We start from the raw sequence: 18,255 nt of genomic DNA, 5'->3' as shown, positions 1-18,255 counted from the left end.
GATGACTTATGGGCATGAAGGTTGAAGGTTTTACAAAAGCATTCCTTTTTCCTTCTGCAGTATTACCAAACATTAAACTGAGACCAATTCGTCTTATAAACATTTTTAAATCAACTATGTCTGTCACATCAGCAGTCTTAGATGGAATAAAAGATAGGTCACGGTTTAACAGTGACCTTTCTTGTTTAGTTAATATATAGTTAAAAATATTTATTATTAAGTCTTCATTTGTAGATTTCAGTACCTTTTTCTGAAACTCGTACTTCTCTTTGGTCATCTTCCGCTTCCTTGTCGCACCTTGTGGAGACCAATTCATTTGCGATGGTTTCCGTATAGGTAGCGGAAAAGAAAAAGAACCATTCCCAGCAGCCAAGTTGACTTCAGAACCCGTGAACTTACTCCTAGCTCCTCAATCCTTAGATGTGTGGCCACTGATAGTTGGCGCTTCTGCTGTGGCAGATATTGTAGCACGCGTATGAATTGGAACGCCATTGCCAGCTTCCACATGTGTATCTGCATCCTCCTGCACCACTCTCCGTTTCAACGTCATGGTCGTGGGTGTGTCTTCAGTTCCCAGACTTATAGAGTTCGTTTTTAAAGCGGCAGTAACTCTATTGTCGTTCCTCTGGCTAGGAGCGACAATTTCTGTACTATCAATCCTTCGGCTGAAAGCAGACTTGGTAGCTTTAGCATAACTGTTGGTATTGTTCTTATTATCGATTTTCGGCCAAGGAAACACCTGGCCCTTTTGAAAATCGATTAAATCTCTCTCTAATTTTTTTCTTTTTGTCAAGTAACAATTTGTTGTCTAATAGGGCAATCCTCGAAGAAATATCAGCAGATAGCCGTTCCTTTTCAGCTACACTCACTAGTTTCATTAGTTCATTTTCTATAGACACTACTTCTTGTCTATAGGATGATTCAATTTGCTTATACTGCTCAATCAACAGTCTAATGTAGGCAAAGCTTGTCTCCAGGTTCAGCTTTTGCCATTTAGTGAGTAAATCAGGGTATACAGTACCAAAGGTAGGCATTTTGAGTATTCTTAGTCCTGTAGGTATTACCTTGAAGGATAGGCACGCTTCCATATGTTGTCGCTGCCATTGGATACTCCTCAGTTTCTGTAGAATATTTTCTAGCTTACGAGTTTGCTGGATAATCTCAATGCTTTTACACGTATCAATACCATTGGAATCTGCACATGTTAATTCATTTTCAGTACATCTCATCAAGGGATTCTCCAACATCTCCATAACTCCTTGGAAGGTACTGACAAAACCATTGGTACCTTTTAAATCAAACTGCAAAAACAAATAATCCAAACTGTTGTACAAGAAGAAATGGCTCCAAAATCCACAAATCGCACCCACTAGATACGATATTCTTAACGCAAGAATGAATTTATTTTCACACAAATAAGCAGCGTTTTCGCCAATCAGAAATAAGTTAGCTTCCTCAGAGAGACACAAAACATTTTCAAAACGTTTTAAATGTTGGCGCCATTTATACAATTTATACTGTGAACCCTAGAAAATATATTAATAAATGCATAAGTTTTGAACAGTGGATGAAGGTGACTGGGTGGCTAATAGGCTGGTTCTCAATCCACACCCTTACAAAAGTTAGTATGGAGCGTGGGCTATTATGTTGAAGTTTACCATTATTGAAGGTATACTAGCATTATGGAAAAATTAGAGCTCCGTAGTTTGTACCCTCATAAATGCAAGACATTAATATATCCTTGTATTTTTAGGTATATACATGGGATATAATTTTGCAGATTGTTTAAGCAAATGTATGAAGGAAATGATTAAAGGCAACAGTCAGTTATTTGAGAGTATACTGACATAATGTTTTTATTAACATGTAATTTTAGCATTTGTGGTTGTAGCGACTTTTTAATGGAAGGAGTTGTATGGCCTGATAGGAATTAATTATTCCTGCAACTTCTAAAAAATTTATTGAATATTTTAAATGTGTCCTTTTACATGTCTTATTATTTTTTTAATAGAATGTATGAGTACACGTAAAATTATAATGGAAGGAAATGACGTGCATTATTTTGAGCATGTTTGTTCTAGCATTGTATAAATGGCGCCAACATTTAAAATGTTTTGAAAATGTTTTGTGTCTCTCTGAGGAAGCTAACTTATTTCTGATTGGCGAAAACGCTGCTTATTTGTGTGAAAATAAATTCATTCTTGCGTTAAGAATATCGTATCTAGTGGGTGCGATTTGTGGATTTTGGAGCCATTTCTTCTTGTACCTTTTAAATCAAACGAACTTCTTGTGTCTGCCATGTCTCAGAGCCATAAAGACAAACAAGTCAATATATTAACCAACAAAGTAGCACTGAGTAAAGAGCCTTCCACCGATATACAAAATCCAATAGTCCAAGAACAGTTATTCAAGTCTGATGAAGCGTTCTTGAAACATGAAAGTGCTTACTTGCTGCAGTATTAAAGTATTTTATTTATTCTTTATTGGTCGTGTTGAGCCTCTTCTATTCTTGGACTAGTGGTCTAAATGATGTTTAACTGTTTTAACTCCCATACCAGGTATCCAATGCACATTAATCAGGGTGTATAATTTCCTTTTAATTTCTATTGTTGCTGAGCAAAACATTCCTTTATCTTCAGTATATGTATTTAAAATATTTGGTATAGTTATAGAGTTTGTCCATAAAATAGCTATTCCCCTCGTTTTCTGATTATTGTGAGAGCTAGTTAACATAGTATGTTGTTGTTGTGTCTTTCTACTTTTCCCGGTTAGGGGTCACCACAGCGGAACTCCGGTCCGCTAATGATTGGTAGTTGATTTTTACGTGCCGAGTTACCAGCCCTGACGCACAACCTTCAACGAAGGTACGCCCATTCACGCATGTCTCCACGCAGAAGACGCTCTAGCTGAGAATCGAACCGAACAGCGTCTTACTGTGAGGTGACAACGCTACCGCAGCACCACCACCGCGGGTATAGTATTTATTATTAAGTCTGCTTGTATGTTCTCACAACAGATGAACTTCTTGAATAAAAATAATCTGCAAGGTAAATAATTTAAAAAACATTTAAACTGTTTCTCTTGCAACTATTTAATCCATTGATGTTAACGGAAATGCACTTTAAACTTGCCATCTAATATTCAAAAGAAAATTATAATTAATGTCAGAGTTACAAAATTTGAGATTATTAATAAACCACTTAGAAAAATCCTCAACTGCTTGTTAATAATTATAAATATAGTAGAATTTGTATTATTATAAATATATGAAATTAATGTGATAGTAGACACCAGTAAAAGAAAAGATATTGCACAAAAAATAAGCATACAGTGGATATAACAAGTCTACACACCCCTATTACAATGCCAGGATTTTGTGATATAAAAAAAGAGAGCACAATAAATTATTTCAAACCTTTTCCCACCTTTAATCTGACCTATAACCTGTACAGTTCAATTGAAAAACAAGTCTGTTAAGGGAAAAAATATAAAAAAATAAACAACATACAATAAGATGGTTGCATAAGTGTGCGCACCTTTAAACTAATACTTTGTTGAAGCACCTTTTGATTTAATTACAGTATTCGGTCTTCCTGGGTATACACCTGCCATCAATTAAAGAGACTCTGATTAACCCCAAATAAAGCTCAGCTGTCCTATTAGGATTTTTCTGACATTTACTCAGTTGCCTGCTACAGCAAAAGCCATGATTCGCAGAGAACCTACAGAGCATCAAAGGGATCTTACTGTTGAAAGGTATCAGTCAGGAGAAGGGTACCAAACAATTTCCAGCATTGGATATACCATGGAACACTCATAAAAAGAGAAACACGAAGGGTAAAGTACCTCCCAAACAAAAGACGTATAGATCCAAAAAAAGAGAAAGGTGGTACAACACGACTATCAAAGCTGACTGGGTTAGAAAATGAATCCTTTATTTGCAACAGCATCCAAGTAAGCGCTTTTGCGTTATTACTAATGCTTCTTCAGACTTTACACTGCATAACAAATTAATCATTTAAATACTCTCAATCTGTTTAAAAGAGCCAATCAAAACATATTGCAACATTAAAAAAAAGTACATAAAATCTGAATAATCTAGTGATTGCATTCATTCTAAAAACATCTGTATGAAGCTTCGCAACAAATACCTAGCAATAAATGTTTAATGCTAACACCTACTTGCATATATATATTTTTGTTGTTGTTGTATAAAAACCATAAAAGATATATATATATATATATATATATATATATATATATATATATATATATATATGGAAACACTTCACATAATCTAATGACTGAAATCTCGAATTTCATATGGTCGAGACCATATGATCGAGATTTCTGTAAATCGAATATGTTACGTGCACACAGAGGCAAGTATTGTTGTATGCTCTGTGTGTACGTAATGTTTTATTTGTTTTGCGGTGTTGACAGGAAATGAGAAATCTCCCATTTTGCGCTTCCGCATACAGCGCAAGACGGGAGATTTCCCATCTCCCCACTGTAGCGCAATCTTGGAGTTGGTATATTTAAGTAGGGGGGGTGTGGGGGGCACAGCCCCCCACATGCAGGGTGCAGGGGCCCCCTGCAAAAGCGAGTTTTTTTTTTTTTTTATTTGTTGGTTTCGCTTCAGGAGTTCGAGTTTCCGAAACTCGATCTTTTGGTTTCGGTTATTTGCAGATCGAGATTTTGGTAATTCGAGCTTCTGAAGTGAATATATATATATATATATATATATATATATATATATATATATATATATATAAAGATTCATATATAGAACAGTTTAAAACAATATAGAACAGTATACAGCCCAGTTATTATGACAGATCTAATGATACAAGGGCCGGTCTTTCAAGAAGGGCTTCAAAGAGACTTTCTCATTTAGACCGTGTCCCTTATCTGTCTGCAACTTAATTATCCATTTCCCTTCCTGTTTCTCTTTATAATTTCTAATATCACCTAACCTTACCATTGAATTGATAAGCTGGAGTAGAAGAAACTTAAAAGTATGTGTACTGTCACTATATAAAACATGTTTGGCTAGTGCATTGGTGTCATCTTCCCTGTTAATAGCATATGTGTGTTCCCTAACTCTTTCTCTAAGAGTTCTATTTGTTTTCCCCACATAAAAACAATTACATTTTTGGCACATAGCTAAGTAGACCAGGTTTCTAGACTTACAATCTGTATAGTGTTGAATGGTATATCTATTCTCCATATCGGGATGAATGAAACAGTTATCATTCAACATATAGGGGCATTGATTACAGGTACGACACGGTAAAGTTCCTTTTCTGATGGAACATGAAATATTCTTATTCCTACCTTCATAGCATAAAAGTCTCTTTAGTGATTTTGTATTTTTATAGCTCATCTTGGGTACCTCACCCACAATATTCTTGATCTCTTCATCTAAACATAACATACTCCAATGTTTTTTGATAATGTCTGTTGCATTCTTATTATTGTTGGTATATGAAATCACTACTCTATTATTCCATGAAGGTGTCCTATTTGAAAATGGAACTGATCTATCTTTCCTAATATATGGTCGACCAGCATCTTCTCTAATCAATTCTTTTGTTGGTAACAAATCGCCTGCATGATAACCCCTTTTAATGAATTCATTCTTCACTATATCTCGAACTTCATAAAATGTTTGATCTTCACTGGTTAAACGGGATGTTCTCATAATCTGGCTCTTAACTATATTCTTATGAATATGTGGAGGATGCATACTATCTCTGTGAAGAAAAGCATTTCTCCTACAGGGTTTCTTATATACCTCTGTAGTTATTTTACCATTACCTTTCTCAAGCCATACATTTAAAAATTCAATCTTATGTGCTGAGTATTTTTCAGTGAAGCGTAAAAATGATGTGGTCCCATTGATATATTGTATAAATTCCTGAAGGGTATCAAGAGGCCCTCTCCATAAAAGAAAAATATCATTAGCAAAGCATTTATAAAAAATAATTTGTCCAGGGAAATGCAGATGTTCAAGGACATAGGTAGACTCCCAGTATGCCAAAACTAAGTTGGCATACAAATTGGCACATGGAGTCCCCATTGCTACACCAGTGATTTGTAAACAGTAGCTTTCATCATAATTAAATACATTGTTCAATAAAATCAGTTCCATCAGCATTGCACATCTAACTATCTGTTCTCTATTTATCCCCTTCTATATCACAAATAATCTTAGATACTCTATTCCTACATCATTGGGGATACTAGTAAAGAGGGAGTTGACATCCAGTGTAACCATATAAGCAATGGCATTACTGTGTTCAGGGTCATTATAAAGAGATAACATTTCTAAAAATTGCTGAGTATCTCTAATAATAGACTCCGTCAACTCTACTATGGGTCTTAATAATATATATATAGACATAGACTCAGTTAGCCAGCCCTGATTTGATACAGTGGGTCTAAATTTAGGGTTAACAAATCTCATGAATTTTTGGAAGACCTCTGAAAGTAGGAGCTAATGGTTTTCCAATAAAAAAATATAATTATATAAGTTCACATCAAAAACATTGCACATTAACATGTCATACAATTGACATCTTTAATTATTCTGTCTAATTCATACCCAGTTAATCGATATGTGTTAGAATCAGATAGCATTCTATTCAGACTGCTATGACAGTAATCAGCATCAAGGACAATGATGGCACCACCCTTTACAATAGACAAATAATTTCTAGAATATCCTGAATGCAGAGTTTTTTGATTATCTGAATAAATGAACCCAGCTGCTGTAGTGTCTATTACTGGTCAAAGTAAAAAAAAAAAAAACATAACATAACATTTGCAAAATCCACTGTGTTCTCTGTATGACACAGTGGAAAGTAGTCAAAGTAAGGAGTGATACAGCAAAGCTGAAGAATTCTGCAAAACTAGTTGAGGATACATCACTACTACACATTCTTTTATATGTATACTCAGAAATAATTGATACAGAACAACTATATATTCTACTTTATATTCTGCTAACCAGAAATATGTGCTGCGTGTTTACTCCAAGTCTTCTCACAAGTGAAAGAGCGCTCTACCTGCCAAAGGGGCATTATATTCAGTGACTGAAACATTAAAATGAAATGAAATGAATTAAAATAGTATCTTGTAATACAGTAGGTGCAAGTATCATAATGCAAAACATATCTATTAACTCGCAAAGTTGCTTTTAAGTACAAATCATCATACATTACAACCTTGCCGTCCATGCAGTGCAACACAAATGACTCTGCCTTTTGTAAATATGTAACTTAACTATTTTCATGCATTATGCTTGATTGTCTGTGTTTACCAATGAGTACACTATTTGAAACAATTAGTTATTCCTGTTTTGTAGAAATCCAGGCTGCACCTGCATGTAATTCTGCTATGTTATTCCTTTACAACCTCAATTTTTCATTGTAACCTGTATGAAACTGCTTCATTTAAATATGAATATGTATACATCTGTTTACAAGTACATTGTTTTGTTGCCTTTATTTTTCTATGTTGCTTTTTTATTTTTGAAACCCCTTATTATTAGGTTTTAAAGTAACATATGTACACTGCCTTACCCCAATAGCCAAAATGTATAAATAAGATAAATAAATATTTGGAAACTTCAACAGAAATATACATAGTACAGTCTGGTCTTACATTTTTGGATATTTCCTGTTGCATAACTGTTTTGCTTGAAGACCTAGTTTGTCTTAGACATTACTATGGTGTATTCTATTTGGAAATATCACAAGAGGCTTATTCAGATTGTAATTTCTTAGCCTAGAATATAAGGTGTACTTTTTACTCATCCATTGTGTCAGCAAATATTTTATTTAACCAGTATTGCATTATAATTGCTATTGTAGATATCAATAATTTACAAATGATTTTATTAATATTAGGCAAAAAATATATATAGTAAGACAGAGTTTTATTGGTTTGGGGCTAAAGCAGTAACACAGCTACAGTGACATCTAGAAATGATACGTATCACCATATACAAGAAAGTCCGTGACCTGTTTCAAATCCAAGATACATATAGCATACTATCCAGCAATAACAATGGAAGCAGACAGCAATGCACCACCGACCCTCCTGCCACCTGCAAATAATGCCATTAGTTTTGACCATGTGTCCCCAAACAACCATCACAATTCATGACAGCTAATAACTAAGAATATGAAGTATGACCAACAGTTCAAAGCATTGTTTGACTAAAAATCAGTCCTTGTGCCATTTTGATCTGCTCACAGACTCGTATGTGAAAACCAAGCCGTGACATCAAGAAGATTACGATCACGGTGGGAAATTCAAATTGGCCAAACAGTAAGAACTTAGAAACTTCAACAACAAACAGCAGAAGTTCAAGCACTGTATCCTCAGAGTTAACAGAACTAAAACTATAATATCATTTGCCAAGTAAACCAAACATTTATCAACGAGATCAGTATGGCCAACACCACTCCCAAATGTCATATCTATGAAAAGCATATCAGGCACCATCTAAAGCGCCATTGAGCAGCCATACAGATGCAAAACACCACTTAAATACTGTAGAAACAAAGTTTAATATGAACAATACAACCAATCTCCCAACCATTTCAAAAGCACTATAATCAAGCTGTCAAACCAGCTGCAGAGTTCCACAAACCAACCATCATGCTAAAGAATGATAATCTCTCGTAGTAACATAAATATTGTCGAAGAAACACATTTTCCTGTAAGAGATTCATAAGTCTGGCTTAGAAGAAACATCTCTATGTCCCAGCATCAATAACACACTACAAAATAATAGTCTTTAAAGGCTGCATAAGGAAACTTTAAATATAAAAGTAAAAGCTTGCTCAAAACAATTCATTTCATTATGAGCAATAAGATATTTAAGATAAAATAATGATTATATAGAAATGCAGTCTTAAGAAAACCTGTATGCTTAACTATCACCAATGTATAGTAGATAAATATGAAAAAATAAGATTATAGTTATTACGTATTGGGATATTAATCATAGGCAGGTGTATATACCAGTGCCAGTAATGATATATTTATATACTAATTTTAGGAGTTAGGATGAAGAGTAAATATGAATAAGCTAATAAAGTAGAGATAAAGACTATTTACCTAAATGGAGTAAGCATCCAGGTTTCCTTCATTGGTTAAAGACTTTATAAGAATGACACTAAAATTATTATGCAATATTAAAGACAAAATATCTTGTTAGGTAAACAGATGTTAAGGTTAGAGAGAGAATCACTTTTCTTTCAATTTCTTTTTTGTTCTCATTAGTTTTCCAACCATTTCTTTCAGCTTGCCATTTTAGGGAACTATTGTTCCAATCCATGTTTTTGGATTGATATATGATATTCTTTGATTTTAGGAAAGACAGTGCAGTTTCTCAGTATTCAAATGTTTTGGTTTCATCAGGAAGAAATATTGTCAGTCTAGCAGGAAAAAGCAAATGGACTTTTATCTGTTTTTTCTTGTTATTTAATTAAAGGCAAAAAAACATTTCCTTTTGGGTATCACTGCAGGAGAATAGTCATTGTCAAATCTTTATCATCCAGTTTTATGGGAGATTTTGACCAAGCTGTTTTGAGAAATAATTCTTTGTCCTCTGAAGAAAAAATCTTACGATGGTAGATCTCGGTGAGGAGTTATTTTTAGTGGCGGATACGACCAAAGATCTTTGTGCTCTCTCGATGCCATATAGCTTCTGGTAAGTCAAGGATTTTAGGGAGCCGGGAAATTAACTTTGTCATACTTCCCCCTTCTAGATGTGGATGTTGTTTCTCTGAGTTCTGGTTCCTAGGTCATCTATTTTGCTCAAAAGTGTAAGGTATTTTGTTTTAATAGGAACTCAGTGTTGTCTTCTTCAGTTAATCTTCCTTCCATGTCATTTAAGGCGTCTTCTATCCTGGATATTTACATTTTCTGCTGATTAAGAGACTCTTGTATTTGCTGAATTTGTTTTGTATATATTTCTTTAATGTTGTCTAATTTATTGTCCATTTTGTCCATTTTCAATGAAAATTCTTGAATATTGCTCAAGGCAATGTGAAAGTCCTTCTTCAGGGAAGAATCCTGAGAACTTATTTTTGTGTGACACATTTTGTAAGTGTAGAAATTTTCTAGGCAAAAGTTTGACAGGAAAGTAATGGAATATTTAAATAATTTTAGATGTTATCATTCTGGACAACTCCAAGTCTTAGATTTCAGTTGAAAAATGAGTATGATAACTTAGAAATATAGATTCCTATCAGAAATATAATAAAATAGCAGAGCTGGAAGAATCTGCTGCTAATCTGACATCATCCTGCCCTCCCCCACTTGTTTTGCCTTTTTTGAATGATTTGTTATTGGTGTTTGGATGCTTACCACAAGAGAAGGTGTAGGGGTGTATACTGTGGCTAACAGAGTTTTTATATTGTTTCCTTTGTTTAGAGTGATGAGATTCCATTTTGTGTCTTTGTCTGATTTGTGGCTGCTGTTAGCCATGGCTTGAGGTTTTACTTTATATTTTTTGAACAGTAACATAATACCACCACCTGCCCTGTGATATGGCCTGTTGTCAAGAAAGATATCATATTGTTTTCAGTAACCCAAGCTTCTGTATAATTTAATTTATTATTCATACTTTGAGCATTTAAATGAAGTATTTTTATTTGTTTTGAGGTGAACTGGTACTGCTAATGGGGTGGAAAGGCTGAGGATTATTGTCTGTACTGAAGCGTAGTGTAGGAAATATTGCTCGATCTAAGTTGAGGTTTGTATCCCAGGAGATGCATTGTTTTGGAAGAGAGATTTATAATACCAGGTGTTGTTTTTCCATCCCTTTAAGGCTGGGAATTTTGTTTTCTTAGTAGTTGCATTCTGATTATGAGATGGTACTTAAGAGTGGGAGCGTGCTTTAGTAAAGTGGAAATGAAGTGATGGGGGATTGTATAATGGATTATAAGTTGTGTACTTAGTAGTTTACTTTGTTAGTTTGTGTCAAGATGGTGATAATAGTAACAGCTATGGTGAAATGCATGACTGCTTTTATTGCAGTGGTGTTAATTCTGAGAGATGAGCTCTGACTGGGGAGGTGGGTCTAAGGAGGAAGTAATAGGTAATTGGAAGAATGGTTTTAGTTTCTACAAACCTGGGGTGCGATTTCTTTAGGTATAAGGGAAGTGATGCTAGAGGCAGGTGGGATGGAAGAAAAGTAGGGAGTACAACAGGCTTACCTCCTACAATAGACACTTCCCTCAGAAACATTCATTGAAGCCCTACTCGAAGGTTCAATGTTTTTTTCTTTTGTTTTAGATTAGTTTAGTTTTCTTTGGAGAGGGATGGAGGGGAAACTTTTTATTGCAAGAGTCCAGCAATAAATAGCAGGGCATGTCTGTCAAAGACTACGGTTTGTGATACAAACGAGACTCAATGCAGCTTATCAGTTTCTTCTGCTGCTGCAATGTGCCTGCTTTTCGAGGGGGAGGGTGTATGTTTAGTGAAGCAAAATGAATGCATACCATTAAATAGACAGCTACAGATTCACTGTTTAGTCCCTGAATGTAGTGGTTTCCCTCCAGCTGTGATTGAGTTACAGATAATTTTTCTCCAGACTAATATCTTTTGGGGTCCATAGTAATATAGCTGCTACAGTATAGCAGTCAGGATATAGTCCTTACATGCTCTTTGTTGCCTTGCTAGAGGGTGTTCTTACTGATCTTTTACTTTAATGGTACAGCTGTAGAGAGGTTTGCCTAACTCCAGCTAGTGAATAGAAAACTGGTAAGCTTTACCAGGTCCACCTGTCTTGAGCTAATTTATAATAGAGAGGCTATAATTGAGAAGAGGGATTAGATTCCTGACTCAGTAGGGAAGTATAACAAAGTAACACTGAAGGCAGTGTTCACAGTGCAAGAATCTATTGACTGATATTTGTCTAAAATATCTTAGTTACTTTGTATGGTCATAAATTAGCAAAGATCATAGCAGGCATCATGGTGTAACCGTTATTTTCCAAATACTTTATTTCATTTATTTAATAATATAACAGTATAATTTTTAGAATAAAAGCTTCCTTTTTTATATGATTCTCTCACACTTATGCATCAGTCAGATGAGGCAGGCAGTTATGCATGTGTATCTTTATCTATATTTCCTTTTCTTTCTCCTTATGTATCTCTCTATCTGTGTGTGTGTGTGTGTGTGTATGTATATATATATATATATATATATATATATATATAAAATGTGTATTATGTATTTACACACACAACAGTGCATGCATATACATGCACACCTGTATAAATTGTGTAGAAAAAAGGGTTAAGTGGAAACGAGTTCCTCATGGCCCAGTAAACCATTTACTTGTATACTTAGGAGACAGAAAAGAATGAAGCATAGACATTTGAATGCAGTTTTTCATCTTGTAGTTTCACTCCATTCTCTCACTGGTTCCTGTTTGTAAGCTTGATCAGGATGTCTAGATGGGTAGTACTTAGATGGCATAAACATATCATATGGAATGCTTCCTTTGTAGAATTATAACTGGATCATGTAGTGCCACCCGGTGCCTATTCCTGATACTGTACACAACCCCTAAACTCTTCAGTTGAAGTGCATTTGTACCATTTGTCTTCCTGCAACAGACCCATGCCCCCACTGCTCTTCAAGCAAAGAACAAAAAAAAAAGACCTGAATTCCACAAATTAATGAAGTGCACTTATACCCTTCCTAGTCAAGCACGCTAATACTTTGCACCTTTGCTGTGTTACTGTTTCTTTGCAGATACCATGCCCTGCAAAACTGCCCACTTCATAGGTATATACTAAGCTAATGACCACCAGGGTGTTTGTAAGCCATGCTGCGCAACTCAGTCCATTTGTGTCCCTATGTTTCATGGGTGTTTGTTAGGAGAGGGTATGTTAGTTAGTCAGCTTCTATAGGTTATGTGAGAGGTATGTTAGTTTGGGCATTCATCAGTAACTGATTTTTGGCCTTACTTCTCAAAAATGTACAGTTCTCTTGCATTTGGATTGCTAATGCTTAAAAACTGCAGCATCATATATGAAGTTATTTCCCTAACCATGTTGCTTAAAATAGCAGGCTAAAAACTGTCCAACTTTTTACTTTCAAATGCAAGTAGGACTTGCTTGAACAAAGTAGCTTCTTTTTTTCTAGCAGTTTATCCAGAGTTCTAATTTAAGGTAATGTGTTTGTATTGTGACACTCAAAGGAAATTTTTTAATGCTTTTTTAAGTAGATACTCCCTTTTAACTAGCTATAGGAGTTTACATAAATTAATAATCTGTATTGTAAAATGTGTTTTGTTCACAGCCCAAAGTAACCATATGGCCTTTCTGGAATCACAGAAAACTAGTTTTACACGCCATAAAATGCGACTGATGTTGGTAAGAGAATTGAAGGAGAAACAGAAACAGGAACAGCTCGGTAGGTTGTATACAAATGATCCTTTAGTCTTTCCTCATTTTGCGGTGATTTGCACTTGTGCTTGGAACATCTATTGCTCCTTTTTGTTTTTGGTTGATGTGTATGTGAGCTACATAATGAAGCAGAATCATGATGGAGATTTTGCTGTATTAGCATTTTATTCATTTGTACCTTTCAGCTGTCTTAATTTTTGAAGACCATCTTGATTTTACCTTTTAGTTTTGTCCTTTTTGCTGTTAAATGTTTGAATTTCTGGTTAATGTCTGAGGCTTATGTTCAGTCAGTAATGCTAAACATTAAAGTTTTATACTTATTGTTCAGAAAATTGCATGTTGATATAAAATCTGGTTTTCTGTGAACTTTTTAAGTGAATTAAAGTAATATTTAAATTATGTTCCTGCCTGGTTTCATCACAGACCCGCTTTGCTCATAAATTCATTCTACGAACTATCCAAAAAGAACAAATGAGGTTACTTGGGATTAGCATGACTAGGCTTACAAAGGCTGTAGGACCGCTAACCTAGTAACCTGTTAAGAACTGATGTTTTGGGCCTTTGCCCTGATTCTTCAGCCTAGAAGTTGAGAGGTATGGCCTCAGTGCAAATGAAGGTGGGTACACCTTTTGGATTGTACTCTGCCACATTAATTTACTGTCTCTCTCCTGTCTTCCTTTTTGTCCATGGTGTGTGTACTTTGACAGCTGTAGCCATGGCTGGCGGGGGGTATTGCATTTGCTAATTCTTTAAATGCTGCCATGTGTGCATTTACCTGTGTATGTACTTTCTTCATTTTGAGCTTTGGTATTTCATTCCTACTAGACCACTTCCCCCTTTCTACTTTCAACCTTTCACTTGAAACACATCATATAAAACAGCTGAAACTGCCACACCAAATCCCCCTTGACTCTCCCTCAGGATCCAGTAAAATCTATCCCTGGTTCATCACGTATGCAAAGACATCTTAGCCACACACACACACACACACACTCTTACAACCTTTGCTTAACCAGCAATAGTTAAGAAATGTTTCCTGTAAATATTTGAATATGATGTTCAAACCAGAATATGTATGTGTCTTTCTGTATATGTATATGATATATATGAAAAGTCTGCATACCATGCAAGTTTAAAAAATAATGAAGGTGCAGTTTAATATTACTAAATGTAAAAAAAAATTATAAAACATTATGTATGCATATGTGTATAGTTTAAAAATACATCTGATACATTATAATAATATATGTTTCTAAGAAATGTAAATATGTGAAAAACACATTGATGTTAAAATATAAAAACTAAAAAGATAGGGATTTGTTTATTTAGTTGTTTTACTGAATCTGCACTAGTTAGTTTAAACTGATACTTAACTGCATTACTGGGATAGTTCACTCTGTTATTCTAAATTAGTGCTAGTTGCTTAGTAAGCAGTACTTTTGTGACTACTTCCTATTGCATCTGTAAACGCTCAGCTTATTCTAGCGTTTAGCACGTGGCTTGCAATAGCTCTTTGGGGCTTTGCTTTGTCATTAATCTGAATCTGTGCTAGTTGCTCTAAAGCTTTTAAACCACAGTTCTTTTCTGTGTATGGATTTGTCGCTTGCATGAGGATTCCTAATTAGCTGTTTTGGGGCTGCCTTAGTCGCTAGCCAAGGTCCAGTCATTGCAACTTGTTCCAACTGCGCATATTTAATCTGTAATTAAGTACTGTCTACCTAATCCAAATTACTCTGCATACTAGGGACTGTTTCACTCATAGTTTTACCTATCTGTATTTTGTTATTAGTTGCTTACAGTCAGTCTGTTTAACTAATTGTTTGCTCACCTAAAATAACCTTGCGCACAAGGAACTGTTTTATTCTTAGTTCACCTATCTGTGCATTGTCTGTGCCTTAAGGTATTTGTAAGAGTGTAACATTTTTTCTAGCTCTGCTGCTACATACATTAATTTCCAAACTTAAAATATGTATGTTTAATAACTGTCTGCCTGTGAACTCTTGGCTCCTACACTGCCTGTTTCATTACATTTTTTTCTCTCTTCATTGCATCTTCTAGCTTGGGCTCCTGCCTATCCTGCTCTAACCCACTGAAAGTACCCTCCCGGACGTACTTGCCAAGAACCCACAAAAAAGGATAATTACACCAAAACTGAAAGCCCATACTGCTCCCTGAGTGCCTCTCCCAGCAAGGACTTTAAGTGAAAGTATGTGTACTGCTTAACACTTTGTAGTAATTAATTTAATTTCTGCTAGGTCGCAGTACGCTTCCCTGCCAGGCTAGCCAGCAGCCACAACTCCCCTCTCTTTCACCGCTTAATTAATCCTTTTCTACCTTTTATAATTACACCCCCTATCCTGAACCATGATAGCTCCCTCCTTCCCCTCACTTGATATCTCTTTCTGGGGTCTCTACTGCATTAGACTGACTTGCCAGTAGGTGGCGCTCCTGTCCCAGGTCTACCTATCCATTCTCCCTCTACAAACACCCCTTCTCTACCTCTTACCTTCTCCTACTGGCCTTCATCTATATATCTACTCACTACTCCATTTCTCTCTAAGTCTTTCTACCTCTCACAAATCACTGCAAACTCACCTTTGACTATCACACTCTACTGATTGTCTTCCTCACATTCTCCTCCTTTGGCTCTACCCGCTCCGTTCGCCCTGCGGGCTCACTCCGCTCCCCTACCCTGCCCCCAAATCTCACCCGCCCCCAGCACCTCTACATTTATTCCTCACAAACTCCTCCCACCCATATCAATTAACCAATCACAGTCCTCTTCTTTTACCCCTCCCTCCTATATCAATTATCTAATCTCAGCCCTCTTCTTATTTCCCCTCCTACTCTTATTCCTCCCTTACCACTTTCCTACACCCTCTCTACAATTAATCTCCCCCTCTCCAATCTGCTAAATTATAACACCCCTTCTACCTCTTTACCTCCTCTCCTCAACTAGCCTGTTCACTTCCATCATATCTCCCCCTTCTTTAACCCACCCATTCTAAACATGCCCTCCCAAATCCTATATATTCCCCTGCTCCCTTCTTATCTTACTAATTCCCCTATATCATGCTACTTCTTACTCTTCCAAAGCTCCCCCATACCTACCTTCTACTCAAACTATTCCTTACACTCACCTGCATCCTCTTCTACTCAATCACTTCCACTGCATATCCTCCTCCCTTATCCTCCCTTATTCCACCTAAACTACTGCACCTTTTCCAGCCCAAAGTCTACTCCACCTCAACAAAAACTTTCAAACTTAAAATACTGCTAGCCCCAAACAACTTCCTACTATACAAACCCAAAAGGCCAAAAGCTACTGCCAGTAATGCCCTAGCCTTATCTGGAGATATCCATCCAAACCCCGGCCTCTGCCTCAATACAAACAACTCCTTCCCTCCACCCCCTTCTTCCCCTACTACAATTAACCCTTTCCCCTCTTCCTCTTCTACTTTCTCTCTTAACACTCTTAGGTTCTTCTATATCAATGCCCAGAGTCTTAACAACAAAATCCACCTAGTACAAGCTTGGATTAATCACAACCAACCTGACATCTTAACCATCTCTGAAACCTGGCTAAAACCCCATATTACTGACTCTGAAATCTTACTTCCAGGTTTCCACATCCTCAGAAGTGACCGATTAAAAAAGGTGGAGGCTCTGCTCTAATCTACTCTAACCATCTCCCTCTAATCTCTCTGCAAATCCCAACCCCACAATTCAAAAATTCTGAACTAACAGCAGGTCTCCTCAGATTGAATAAACGTAAGAATATCTGCATTATTTCCTTATATATCTCCCCAGGCGACAACATCTCTACCCTTGAACATATTCTTCACTGGGCCTCGACTGAAATAAAATATGAAACCTACATTCTAGGCAACGTTAATATTGATTGGAATAAAATCAACACGCCTTCCCCCTCCCTGTCCATTAACCTATACAACTTCACCCAAGTAATCCATTCAACAACTCGTCCTAACAAAATCCACCCTCCAGGATCCATCATAGACTGGATTCTAGTTTCCCATCCAAACAAAATAATTCTCTCAGGCACCATCCCTGACACTTTCAGTGACCATCTCCCTGCCTTCACTCATCGGTCAGCTAACTCCACCCAATATCATCACCAGTACATTCAAACTCTTAATCTTAGCAACTTTAACCCCACAATTTTCACAAACACTTTCAAATAAATTAACTGGCAAATCCTAAACACTCTCCCCCTAGACAATGCTGTAGAACATTTTAACACTATCTTCCTAAATACTCTTAACTCCCTAGCCCCTCTAAGAAACAAACGAACGAATCAAAACTAATTCTGCTCCTTGGCTGACAAAAGAAACTAAACAAATCATGCATCACAGAGACAAATCCTGGAAGCTTTATCAGAAAAATAAACTGCCTTCTGCCTTGCTCCAATACACCCAACTTCGCAACCAAGTAAAAAAACTAATCACTTTAGACAAAAAAAACTACTATAATAAACTTCAGTCCAAAAATAATAAGAACCCAAAACAATTCTGGAAATCAGTAAACTCCCTTCTCCACCCAGGGTCCAGGAATAATCCCTGCCCTGAACCTAGTTTAACTGACAAGGAGCTGAGCTCTCACTTCAATACTTTCTTCACAGAATCCATAGCTAAACCAACCAAAACATTCCCAAACAATAATCCACCCAACTCCCTCTTCTCAACACCCAACAACCTTAATAAATGTCACTTTAATTTCCAGTTCAAACCAGTTTCAACCAACTTCATAAAAAGGCTCTTATCTAAACTCAAGCCATGCTCTAATGCCCCTGACA

At 36.1% G+C, this 18,255-nt stretch overlaps 1 protein-coding gene across 1 annotated transcript in view; it reads left to right on the top strand.

The window, feature by feature from the left end:
- The window catches only part of ELP1 (elongator acetyltransferase complex subunit 1), a 1,639,125-nt gene that overhangs the window by 1,398,120 nt on the left and 222,750 nt on the right, over positions 1-18,255 (top strand). Inside the window, exon 32 of the mRNA XM_044060975.1 lies at positions 13,336-13,449. Within this exon, the coding sequence (XP_043916910.1) occupies positions 13,336-13,449 (114 nt within the window). The remainder of the gene's footprint in view (positions 1-13,335; positions 13,450-18,255) is intronic.

The sequence above is a fragment of the Protopterus annectens genome, chromosome 2.part0, assembly GCF_019279795.1.
Source record: "Protopterus annectens isolate FY-2018-M chromosome 2.part0, PAN1.0, whole genome shotgun sequence".
Taxonomy (NCBI): domain Eukaryota; kingdom Metazoa; phylum Chordata; order Ceratodontiformes; family Protopteridae; genus Protopterus; species Protopterus annectens.
The sequence above is the reverse complement of the archived record's forward strand: the minus strand, read 5'-3'. Positions and strand labels throughout refer to the sequence as shown.